The sequence below is a fragment of the Ceratina calcarata genome, unplaced genomic scaffold (genome assembly GCF_001652005.2).
Source record: "Ceratina calcarata isolate Rehan_Ccalc_2016 unplaced genomic scaffold, ASM165200v1 scaffold189, whole genome shotgun sequence".
NCBI lineage: Eukaryota > Metazoa > Arthropoda > Insecta > Hymenoptera > Apidae > Ceratina > Ceratina calcarata.
In genome coordinates this window covers 257892-271014 of record NW_017140401.1, presented here as the reverse complement: position 1 = coordinate 271014, position 13123 = coordinate 257892, and the positions used below count along the sequence as shown (strand labels likewise).

Genomic DNA, 13123 nt, shown 5'->3' with positions numbered 1-13123 from the left:
GATTCTTTTGCCTTCCAGGTGACTGGCATCGTTGGACGGGCAGATGTACTCGCTTGTATCTTCTTCTTATTGTCGTTCCTCGCTTATCACGGGTAAGTTGCTTCATATAATCTCATTTGTAATGTCTTCAAAATTCTTTTTACAACAATGGCACATGGAATATATTCTAGTTTTACTATAAACATAAACAGAAAATACTCAAACAGCTCTCCTGAACACTCGGGAATTATATTCATACTGTACATATGTACATGCATATGTTCCGTTGACGAGGAACAAGAACGTACATTGCGATTACAAAGTCTTTGTGTTCATCTCCTTGGTTCATTATGCTATATCATTGTGTGTATACACGATAACTGTTTCTGTTCTTGTAACAATTTCTCGTAACTGTACCTTCCTTCTCTTAAAACAAAAGCCTGAATACTACAAGATGCATACCTAGACTAGAAACGTTAGCTAACATTCGCGAGTAAGAACTGATCTCTGGTAAGACGATGTTATTCCCTCCTTAGTTGCACTTTCTTCTTCCCGTTTCATTTCTTCAGAATGTAATTAATTTTCATGTAATAATTCCAAGAATCAGCATTCTATAATTTTATCAATCTCTAATATTTGGAACGTCTCGCTGTTGGAATTTTTGTGCTTTCTTTCTATGAGTGGCGCTCTAGGCAGCGACCGAGAGCGTCCTTCCTTGGTGCTAATCGATAATTGATTCTCTCGTCTCTGATATCGATTGACGCACGTTTTCTTTTGTATTACTTCTTTTATGAAAAAAAATTATTTTATCGCAATTTAAATTAGATAAGAGTATTAATTCAATATAAATATATTTTTATAGCGTTTTCATGCGATTCATTGATGAATAGAGACTGTAAATAATCTATGACAGTGCTAAAAATTGTGACGGACAGAAGACGCTTTCTTTGATACGCCTATTCATGACAGTATTCCCCAAACGTTCTTAAAGGGCTAGGGTAGTCACGTGACTTTTCTAACACGCGTCAGTAAAGTTAGACTGTCAATGTTACCCAAAAAATACCTATATATATAGGAGTCTACCCCCGTAAAATTTGTCACTTAGTTATATGTTTCATAATGTGTCCTGTGACTTATGAGGTCCTACTATATGTGAATATATACGTTGGTCATTGCTCGTAGCGTTGGGACGACGCCAGTCTGACGGCAGAACAGCAGCCCATTTATTCTCATAAACGGCGTCGCGTCGTGGCGAATAGAAATTATAAACTAGACCAGGTAATTTACTCAGGTTTCGAAGCGGTCACATAGTTACTCTTCAGAGACGTTTATATCGATCCCCTAACCATGAAAATATATAAAGTGCTTACGAGTATGATCCCTCGAACTTGTCCGCGCGAAATCTTTTTATCGTCGCACTTAAGAGCATCCACGAACTTACGCACGATAACGGGGCAAGTTTAGAGAAAGTCACTTCACCTGAACGCGACCGCAACGCTGCTTCCCGGCGGATATTAAAGAGCTCTTCGGAAGTTGGAACTTTTTGCCCCTTTGTCCTCCTTTCTCCTGGCGAGTGATAGGTAGCTGCTGAGTTAAAAGAAAAGTGATTTCAAAGAGATTTTTTTGCGACGGACGATGCAAAGGATGGATTATCTTTATACTGTAATAGAGTTCTTTAATATAAAGTAAATTGTCGTTGGGAGTTCATCTCTCATGCGTCGTTGAATAATTGCTAGTCATTGTTCTTCTTGTATGGATCTACGTATGTTGATATGATTGATCTGTTTGTCTGTGCCACGTATCTGTGTGTTGAATTTTACGTATTTATAAATCAATCGAATGTCTATAATATATAAATGTTATGCATAAAAATATAAAATATCGCAGTGCTTAAATGACAAAAGGAATCTCTGTCTGAAATATATTTTTCTAACTGTTCGCCATAAATATTCCATTTTGGTTAAACGTCCGTATTTTATTGATTAAATTTTTAGTCTGCATTCCAAATAAGCGATTTTATTCGCGCCTAACAGATCGATAGAGTGGTAGGTGTCGAACGCACGTTTTTCCTCCGTGAATGGCGAAAGTAGAAACAAATATCGAGAGAGAGCGTGGAAGGGAGGGAGGCCTGGCGCGGCACGAGCCGTGTAAAATACGTGGTATATCGAGAGAAACGAAGGCGCATACACCCGTGAACGGCGGTGAAAACGAGTGCTCCCAGTTTAAAGGGCTGTTGAATCGGGGTCAGTGTGTCAACCTATGGGCTTTTAGGTAATGAATCTCGAATGAATATTCGTATTGAAAATAAAGGGGCGAGAGAGAAAGGGGCAGCCGGATGGAGCGAGAACGAGAGAATACGAAACGTTTGGGAACAAACGTCCATTGTTTAAAATCAGTGACATCGTTCGTCGAATTACTAGAACGTATTCGACTGTCAGCGAACGTTGACGGTGCCGGTGAATCCTTCTTAGAGATTTCAGTCATTTGCTTCGGTTGTTACGGTCATCCCCACCTTTCTCACTCTTAGAGGATTTAACGGGTTAATGACCTGATAAAGGAAATAACTGACTGAATAAAATATCACTATTACATAATATTAGGTTACTCGTTTTCGGATTTTATTTTCCTTTGGTAGAATTCTAAAATTCCTGAATATAAATGACATTCATCAAACGACTTTTATGCTTTCGACTTATTGTGTATTAGTCCTTTCAATCTGAGTATACAAAACCTAAAACAAGAATAAATGCGTCTACCTAAATCCTTGTAATTTGAAGTTAGTTCCTCATCTTTTATGCATCCCATGTTTTATGCATTCATACTTCCCTATTTTGTATTATATTGTTTTATCAGCACTATATTTTGGCGTCGAGTTTTTTCATTCCAAGAATTTTCGTTCATTGAATTATAGAATTCGAAGTTATTCAAACTGTTTCGAAAGTATCGTGGATCTATTCGTGGAACGCTTCCGAGCTGCGAAACTGGTTTGATCTAAAAGGCAGCGTTTCAAAGAACTTTCGAAAGGAGAGTAAAGACGTCGCGTCGCACCGTCGATCGATTGACAGCTGGATGCAGGATAAAGCCGGTTGTCTTGGGATCGTAGGCATCCATTCACTGGCTTTTCCATTTCCCTTTGGTTTAGCCCGTCTTTTCAACGCGACGACGCTTCGCCTTCGCGTAATTACCGCCCTTCGAATCCGTCGACCCGGATCGATTATCCTTTCTCGTGGTCGCTTTTGCCCGATTATTCGGAAATTAAGTATCCGGCTCGCGATTTATGTTGATCGAATCCTATGATTTAGCTTGCTCGTATCGTTTTATTGACTCGCTATTAAGCTGCTCCATCGATTTCAATAGATTGAACTATTTACTCAGTAGAAATACGATCTAAAAGGATTACATTCCTAGTATGGGTAATCTAATCTAACTATAAGAGAACGATTTTACAGTTCTACGTCTGTTGGCAATTTTTTTACATTTTTTGCTGTGGTTCATCGATAACCAGGCAAAAATAGTGCAAAATATGGCTTTGCGCCATTCGATTCTACATCCTTATTTCGCAGAGAATCAAAACAAAATTCATTTTAATATTTAGGTTAAAGTACATTCCAGCCCACTTTGCTCCTTATTTTATTCAAAACAATCTCTCTTTGGTATAAAATTGTTTAAACTTCAAAGCGTAGTAACTATGATTTTTGCTTCACTTTTTAACGCTCATGTTATTGAATATCGACACTATGTCACTCAATAACGATCAGATAGTCCTAGAATGTACCTCAAACTAAACATTGAAACGAATTTTGCCTTGATTCTCTGAGAAATAAAGACGTAGAATGGCGTAAACCCATATTTTTGGCCAATTTACATGTGGATAACATTAACATTTCGCCTTATCGTGCCGCTATCGGAATATACCGCCATAATGAATTATATGACATCATATCGAGTGTACGGAGGTAATACAAATAGAATAGAGATGACAGCTGAAAAAGCGTCTCACTTGTAAGAAGATGAGTAGGATTTCCCTATCGCCTTCTAGCAACGCATACGAATAGAAACAGCAGTGAATTTATCCAGAGATGACTTATCTACATGGAAGCGAATACTATCTTTAATGCATTTTATCGCAGACATCAAGAAAATGTCGAAAATTTGTATAATATGTAGAAAAAAGTACCTGTGGGCGCACTCGTCTTCTATCCTTCTTCATTTCCACTTTCGTACGCCTCTATTCATACCTACTGTATCTGTATTAGTTCTATGATTGAGTAACCTAGCTACTCGAATCCATTCACTAAGACTGCGAACCAACAGTTCGTGGAACACCCTCTCGTTTTTTGGTGTAACTTCTTTCCCGTAATTACCGGTGGAATATCCAATAAGTAATAATTTCCGCGCGTAATCGTCCGTCTTCCGGCTGAAGCATACGGCCGACTGTTTTTGCGCCCTCGGCTCGCGTCGTACAACGCACCTCGTTACGACAACCGTCCATTAATCTTACTTACGGAGCTTTGATGTAAATTGTAAGAAATGCCGCGTCTCTCTGGTACGGACGTCCTCCCCGTTTTTACTACACCCACGGATCGAGCTTTTGCCTCGCGGATGTCGACTTGTTCCCCGTTAAACGCGCCTTGAAATCTCCACCTGCTTGTAATCTATACCTTGCACAAATTTTTTAATGAACGCTGCTGTTTTGTCAATCCCATGTGCTTAAAAAATTTTAGAATATTGCCATAAAATATCAAATGAATAATTGTATGATATTGAGACTGAGTTATATGTATTTATGTATTCTTTTCTATTATGAAAACGTTTTGAAACGTATTGACATAAAGAAATACTTTGAAATAGGAGTAGGAATTGTGCAGACAAGTTGACTACCGGTATTAATTGAAGCGTAAATAACAAAAAGGATTTAATTTATAAAGCAGAATTAAAATTAAATTTCATTAAACATTTACTTTATATTTGCAAAGTTCCCGAAGGATTATTACTTATTACTCGATTCCTCTTTGTTCCTCCTTCCATTCTTTCTTTTCATACTTTCCTTTCCCCTTGGCTCGTTAAAAGCAGAATTATCCTTCTCGTGTTCGTTTCGAAACATTTTCGTGCTATTCGACCTTCACTAACTTTCCGCGCGGACGGCGCGCTTCAAAGATATCCTAATTTAATTTCGAGGAGTTCAAATAGTTCTCGCGAAACTCCAGCTTCGACTACGATAAAAGGTGGGAAGAAAAAAATTGGGACAGAAAGGAAAGAGCGGTGCGTCATTGCGTTACCGTCGATATACTGAGATAATTTCGCTCTTCCTATACACTACAGCGGAGCTGTCATGTTAAAATGACAGGTTGAGAACTTTCTTAATAAGAATTTGCTCTTATTGTTGGCGAGAGTTGAAATATTACCTTAGATACTATGTGGAAGCAAAATACACAGTATTGTACAAGTCAAATACCTTTTGACATCTACGATCAAGGAAGCAGTTTAGGTAGTGTTGACGAACATTTATGGTATTTCTGATATTTTCGTCAATATATCATTTCTACCAGAGAAATAGAATTTCAGTGTGAATTTTGTAAATATTTTGAGAAGGATATAAATTTTTTCTATTTCAATTTTTCATTACTGATATATTTCAGCTAAAAATGAAACCTTCGTGTTATTGAATTTATGGAAATACCAATAAATGTTGGAATTTCCGCTACTGATGGAATTATCTGATTAAGTTTCTCGATTTTAATAAGATTTCTATATTCTTTATTTTGACTGGGAATTTCAAAAATATTTTCATTGTTATTTCAGCCAGCTGTTCTATATTTATTCATTTAGTCGATCATTCGGCCAGCTTTTCTATATTCTCCGGTATATTGCAACTTAAATATTTTTTTAGAACACGTACCTAAAAAAGACCTTTTTTGACACTCCGGGCGCGAAATTCGGTTTCTCGTGCATGTTTAGCGGGCGCAAAATAGCACATTCCCGCCCTAGGGCGGAAAAGACGGAAAATGATATAATTACAACTTCGATGGCTTTTGTTATCGATTAATTTCTCGCCCGGCGTGTCAAAAAATAGTATGTGCACCAAGGCGCAAAGGGCATTCTGTCACTCGTGTGAATTTGTCGCCCGAGCGAAGCGAGGGCGAAATTCACACTCGTGCCAGTGCTAGAATGCCCTATTTTGCGCCCTAGGTACACAATGTACTATTTCGGCGCCTATAAACTGAACCGAAAGTAGAGTTTTCCTGCCCTATATAAAAACAAATTAGAATCAGGCCCTAGGACCGGAAAATAGAGATATATACACACACTGATTCTAATATGTTTTTAAATATTTGCACTCCCATGAAGTTCGTATCAAATAGAGAACTCGACAAACTATATTCTCGATCCGCTTTGTAGACGACGAAAAATAGTCTTCTTTATGCCCTTTTTATAAAAAATACGATGTGCGACACGGGCCGAATCGACCTTTCCAGACTTGGATGATGATTTGAGCAGCTCGTGTTCATCTCGGTAGCGTCTGTGGCGACCTCGACTTCCACTCGTGCTCAAACATCAACCTCGCCCAGAAAGACCCATTTTCGGCCCTTGGTGCACAATATACTATTTTGTTTTGTGTCTAACTGTGCCAACTTTTAATTATAACGTTAGAACGATCCTCATTACCGTCATTAGCGTCATTACCTCCTATTCTTTAAATTTCAGCGTTTCTTTTCAAATGATTACATTGAAAACGATTTCTGATCTTCAAGAATTTTTAATGGAGGTAAAAGAAATTCGCGTTTCAAACTTAACTTTGATTAACGCCTTTCATTCAAGCGTCTTTGTTAATTTCGAATTTTTGGATAACATCTTTTGATTTCTGTGCATGATAGGTTTTATTTTTCAATTTATTACAATGGCTCATTTCAGAAATACTGGATTGGAGGATTAGGAGTTCAGAATATTATAATAGGTTCAAGGACATTAGGCTTATTGTTAGACATTCTATCCGAGCTGTGCTTGAGCTTTCTTATTGAAATTTGGCATACAACTCTAACATATGAGAAACAGCAAAGAATTGATGAGTCGTGAGAATGCGTCGATTAACTTATGTCTTCTTATAATTTTAATTATTAATACTTTGTTTAACTTATTTATTCCTTCTTTGTACTTTACCCGCTGCAATACAATATTCAGTGAGTATTTAGCATTGAGTTCTACATTACACATTAATTGGATTCCGAACAGAGCAATAACAACTGTTGCGTCGCATCGTCCAGCGAATTGCATGCCAATTTTATTAATTATATATCGTTGATATTTTTTGTGTAAGTGTGAACGATTCTGTTTTGAATGGTTGAGTGTTTCGGATGCTTCTGCTCATATGGTTCAAATGTTTTCGATGCTAAGAACAACGCTACGGTGTTCCTCGTAGACATTAGAACGAATTCATGGGGATGTCTCGACTCTTGTTCACATCGGCGGTTTCTAAACTTTTTGGAAAACTTTCCTATTTCGTCGAGGGTGGAGCTAGCCGTTCCCAAACACGTGAGTTTTTGGAAGGATTGGTCGAACGCGAAAAATTCCTCCAGGTCACCGCATGATGGGCCGTTAGGCCGAACGGTTGCCTATTTATCCTTAGGAATTTCAGTTTATGACAAAATCGTCTATTGAGAAATGAAAATGAAAAATACGAATCGGAGAAACTACACAATTGTAGGACGCAAGTGTCTTAAAATGTATGATTAATGGAAAATGAGTCAGGATAGTTCACTGATTGACACGGTTATAATCGATCCACCTTTGCTTTATTGGATCTCGTCTCGCTGATAAGTAAATTCGCTGATACGTATTGAATGCGCACTTGTTACCGACTCTGCTGTCCTTCGCGTGTATTTATATGTATGTCGTCGCGAAACGGTTCCTCGCGATTGCAAAAACCTACGACCCTACGCGGGGCAAAGGGGGAGAGCAGGTACGACGCTGCATACGATCTCTCCTAGGCCCTAGGCTCTAACAGACAAAGCCTACACAATATACAATGTGTGCTATTAAGGAAATTATCGATGACGATAGAAAATATTTTAAATCCTCAAAAAACTTTGCTCGCATGTGCTTGACATAAACCAGTCCAATGAATTCTCCACGTACTTAATTATTCTTCCGAACGAAACAACAGCTGCGTCAAGAAAGGAAAATAAGAGGACATGCTTTCTCTTTTTAGATCTATTTCATTGTTACTAATTATGATGTGTACAATGAATTTGGTGTCAGTTGGCCTGGTCTCTGTACCCCCATAGGCAAATTCGTTACAAGGTAACACGCTCTGAAATAGTCAGTAAAAAGAAGAAGGATAATATTGTTTCTTACTTCTTACTGCTACTCACACTCCAGTTGGTATACAGCTCAATGTGTCTAAGATGTTTTAAGAATATTTCTTTGGCAGACTAACCTAACGTGAAAATAGAATTTATATACAGTTAGTAATAAACTACTAGTGTTAAGGTTTCAAAATTTAATATAAATAAAATATCACAAGTATCCACTGGGACATCACATATTTCATTCTACAACCCGTTCTATATATTTTGCAATGTGTTCTAGAATCTAAAACGTTCGGATATGTGTATATGTACATGGCTCACATATATGTATGTATTAAATAATTTTTTTTCAACTGATGGCAGTTACCACGGACAAGTATATCTGTGTATACGCAGCCCGGACAAATCTACTATGCGCACTGGCAACGCATGCATAATTTAATAAAGTCCTTCCGTTGACAACGAAATATACATATTTATTTCTTTACTCGTAAAAACGCGATGCGATTTCATGATGCGATTGGCTCTGTGCGCACGGTCGCATGTACACACTCTCCGATTTAATCGCATTGCCGAACGAGGTATAGTACCGCGTAAAAGTCTTGAATCATTTAACAAGCAGTTTCTTTTTTTCCAAATAATGTATGAAAAGTACCTAGTATTTTGTGAGTCTTGATCCACAAATATATGTAAAATTGAATGTATAGTTATCATGCATTCAAGCTCGTTTTATTATTTTTTTAATGTCGGACCCAGTGCATTAATAACAATTTTTATGATGAAATTGACACACGTTTTTCTGTTTTGTGGATATTTAAAAGTCCACTCATCGACAACAGCAACGTAAAAGTTACTTTGATAATGATAACACAACTTTGAATTTTTTATTCATCAGGTCAATTCGTGAACGTAAATGGTCTACGACTTTTGCACAACGCTATAGTATACGCATTTCCGTTTCGATCGATCGACTCTGTTCATCGCGGATCCCCTTTTGTAGTTCACAAATTTGAAAATACAATAAATATTTATCACTGGGTATAATTCTACCGTTTCAAAATTGTACAAATTGTTCAGTATTCCTCTTTTAATTTAATTGCATATGCATAAAGGAACTGATATTTTGTGATACTCTTTGATGACTCCTCGTTTGGAAAGTGATATAAACAAATTAGAGGTTCAAGAATTTTTAAATAAAAGTAGATTTTATCTAATATATGGAAGAATTGGTTACACAAAATATACATGGAATCTATAAAGATATAATATATACAGGAAGCTGAAGTTGAAATTTCCAAATCATAAAAGAATTACGTTTTTTCAATACCATAAAGGTTTCATAAATACATAAAAATCCAGAGTGCACTATTCATAGACCTGAATAATTTCTTGGATTCAATTTTTAATAACTGCAAGAGAGGTATATCGACAGAGGCTTAGTTAGACACGGGATACATCCGGCTATCCAGGAGTCTTAGGAGGGGCTTAAGACTCGAGTTGTTTACAGGCACGTTGCGAACGTCGCCCCATTCACATAAAGTATACGAAAAGACAAAATATGTAAGCAGAAGCTTAGTCCACCGCTACGACCCGGACGGAGTTTACGCAAACAGGGCACAAATCCTCCTGTACATAAGTTTTCTTCACTGTATTGTACGTTTTACGTACGGTCCTACAGCTTTATGTTGTTACATTAAATGTACAAAGCGATGAAATATTTGCTTGAAATCCAGTAATTTATTAATTGCACAAATTATGAAATTTTGCCTTAATTTATTGAAAAAATATGTTGATAAAATGTTATATAATATTTATGACAGATAACCATGGAAGTGTCTAAATCTTGCCAATTTCTGCTAAGGAATTTTTATAACAAGAGATTAACAACTTCTTTTAACTGCGGTATACCGTATATTAATTATGTCACGACAATTGTGGACTAATTGTATTTGTTTTTGTGAAGTGTTGTTAGGAGCTGTTTGATTGTTTTATGGTTAAATAGAAAATAGCGTCGGTTTAAGATTAGAAGATTTCGATTACTGGTTCTAGGAAATAATTTCAACCTCATAGCCAAACCGTATTAAATAAGGTTTTTCTCATTTCAGGCAGCAGACGGCTTACGTGTGGAGTAGCGTGTGCCTCGGGGCGCTGTCGATGCTCGCCAAGGAAACAGGCATTACTGTTTTGCCTCTAAACCTACTTTACGACCTCTGTCGCTCCTGGCATTCAATCAAGAGGTAAGCGTTTAAGGCGAGCGCGCCTCCGTGCCAGTTTGGAAACGCGACACGTTCCTCCTACCTCTACTAGCCAATAAATCCTGAAATAAGAAGTAACACTCTGTCTTGCGGATCGTATCTCGCGCGACTTTACGCGCTAGCTTGCTTGTCTGTCCCAGTCCTCGCCTACCCGGTTCGTTTCTCCTTTATAACGAGGACTCCGGGGAATGGAGGATATTCCTGCTAGCATAATACGAGATGTAGTTTGATTTAGGAGTATAAAAAAAGCTGAGGAGAATGTTCATCTCTCGAGTGTATAATTTGTTTCATTCGTCTACGTTTTTATATATCACAAAATTGTTTTAAACATATTCTACAGATTTATAACTAGAAGGATTTGCCTCTTGCATAATAAATCCTTAACCGAGATGAATTTTTTAATCATAACTATTAATAATAATAATAATAATAATAAATCAGCCATTAGTATAGAATGTACCATTTAGCTGGCGTAAGGAGAAAACAAGAATATATTGTAACGACTCATCTTTGCCATGTTATTTTGTGTATTTCCGTCTTCTCTTCTTTACTTCGTTTCAACTTTCTATTTTATTATTTTATTATTGTACTACTTTTCATTCGAGACATTTTGTGGCCAGACTTTGTTACCCCGGTCCTCTCTGATCACATTTCATCTTCTGATAATATATCTAATTCATTTTTCCACATTTTCCGTAAATATCCGCTTCGTTTTCCTTTCCGTTCTCCGACTGTCACTTTCTTCTCTCTTCTGTCTTTCTTCTTTTTGTGCGTTCTTTGAATATTCGACTTTTCCATGAAGCAGTCAGTAAGCATTAGGCCGTGCATTTCGACGGATTTCGTTGCTATTTGTAAATATATGTACAAATAATCGTCAGTTATCATTCGCGAGTTAAATAAGGAATGAACATAGAATTTTTAACAATATATTTTATTTTACTCATTCTTTCTCAATATATGTATAGAATAAAAAATATAGAAAAAAAACGTCAAAATTTTACCGACGCGTGTTAGAAAAGTCGCGTGACTAGTCCCTTAAGTTAATAACTCGTGCGGTGTAATATGTTTTGAACTGAAATAAGGAAGAAGATATCGAGATATCAAGTAGCAACGATTTATCAAAATTTTGTCGATCGAGCGCAATGTTTTTCAAGTAATTAGGGTCATTATTTTATCAGGCGGCAATAAACAGCGCTTGGTCGACGATCGTAAAGTGTCTCCATTTTCCCGGGGAAGTTATTAAAATTAACGAGAGATGGGTGACCCGCAAGCGAAGAATTACTCAGCCGGAATTTCGTTCGGGACATAAAATCGCATTTTAAAAGCAAAATATAAAATCGCTCGTGGAACGATACGGGCATATGTGGCGTGCGATACGAATTACGGCACCTCATTTTACAGAGGTACACTCCTATTCACAAGCCGACAATCAGACAATATTATAAAGTATATGAAACAAAGGCATAGATGAATGTATTAATGAAAAAACACAGTTAAATTAAACATAACAATAGTATTCTTGCGATTATAATGAATATTAAAAATTATTAATTATTTCATACGAGCGCTTGGTTATAGTATATTAATCAATACAATACTACAAAAGAAAATGCATATTATTAAATTGTATTTCTTTAGTAATTTTGTTAAATCAGTTGAACTTCGTTTGTTTTGTGGAGAATGTATGATATTCTGAAGGTTGGTAACTTATGAACAGGAGTATACGCGCACTGGAAAATGGGATTTGCGCGTGAAGATTTGCGTTAGTAGAGGACGGCCCGGTTATCAGCGTTACACAAAGACGATCCCCGATGCACGGTCGTAAAACAACGGAATCGGATTAACTGTTTACACGAGATTATGCAGGATCGTGTATTTGAATAACTAGAGGCTGGAGGTCAGCAGATACGCGATCTAGGATAACGGTTGGGCATAAAATAAATAAAAGCTGGATTGATTCGTAGACAGAGGCCAAGAATATTCGTGTTACGTTAATTTTGTAATGGTACGGCGAACGTTGGATGGTTAGGACTTGTTCTTCGTCGAGACAGCAGCGAAGTGCACTTATTTCTTGACTTCCTTTCGTTCCAGGTCTATTTTCGAGGCCAGATGGAACGATGACTCGAGACACTTCTCTCGCCGGGCTGCAGCTCTACTTGTTTCGGTAAGTTCAATAATGGATATTCCTACGAACCTCTGAAATTGCTTAAGTAGATTGGATTTCGAAAAGTCGTATAATTAAACTATTCTCGTTGAATAATTAAACTATTCTCTGATTCTGTCTTACTCAGTCTCAATCTCATCTAAATTAGTCTATCCACTAAAAATAATTGTGGGAACAACAAATAAATGATGAGAAATGTTTTAAAAATGTATTAACATTATTATTTGCGAATAATACATTTATAACATTGTATTGTTTTCGAAATACAAAAATAAAAATACTATACGTATACATTCACGAAATCGTATATGTAGTAAAAATATTATTAAATGATTGGTATTACAATAACTAGACTGATTTTCTCTGTAAGAGAAAAGATTATTAATTATTTTAACAATTATAACAATCCTATAGCCTAA

General features: G+C 36.8%; 1 protein-coding gene across 1 annotated transcript in view; it reads left to right on the top strand.

Annotated features, from left to right (window-relative positions):
* Positions 1–13123, top strand: part of LOC108621945 (transmembrane and TPR repeat-containing protein 1) — a 258139-nt gene that overhangs the window by 148700 nt on the left and 96316 nt on the right. The window contains exons 3-5 of the mRNA XM_018019556.2: positions 19–92; positions 10391–10522; positions 12632–12704. Of these exons, the coding sequence (XP_017875045.1) occupies positions 19–92; positions 10391–10522; positions 12632–12704 (279 nt within the window). The remainder of the gene's footprint in view (positions 1–18; positions 93–10390; positions 10523–12631; positions 12705–13123) is intronic.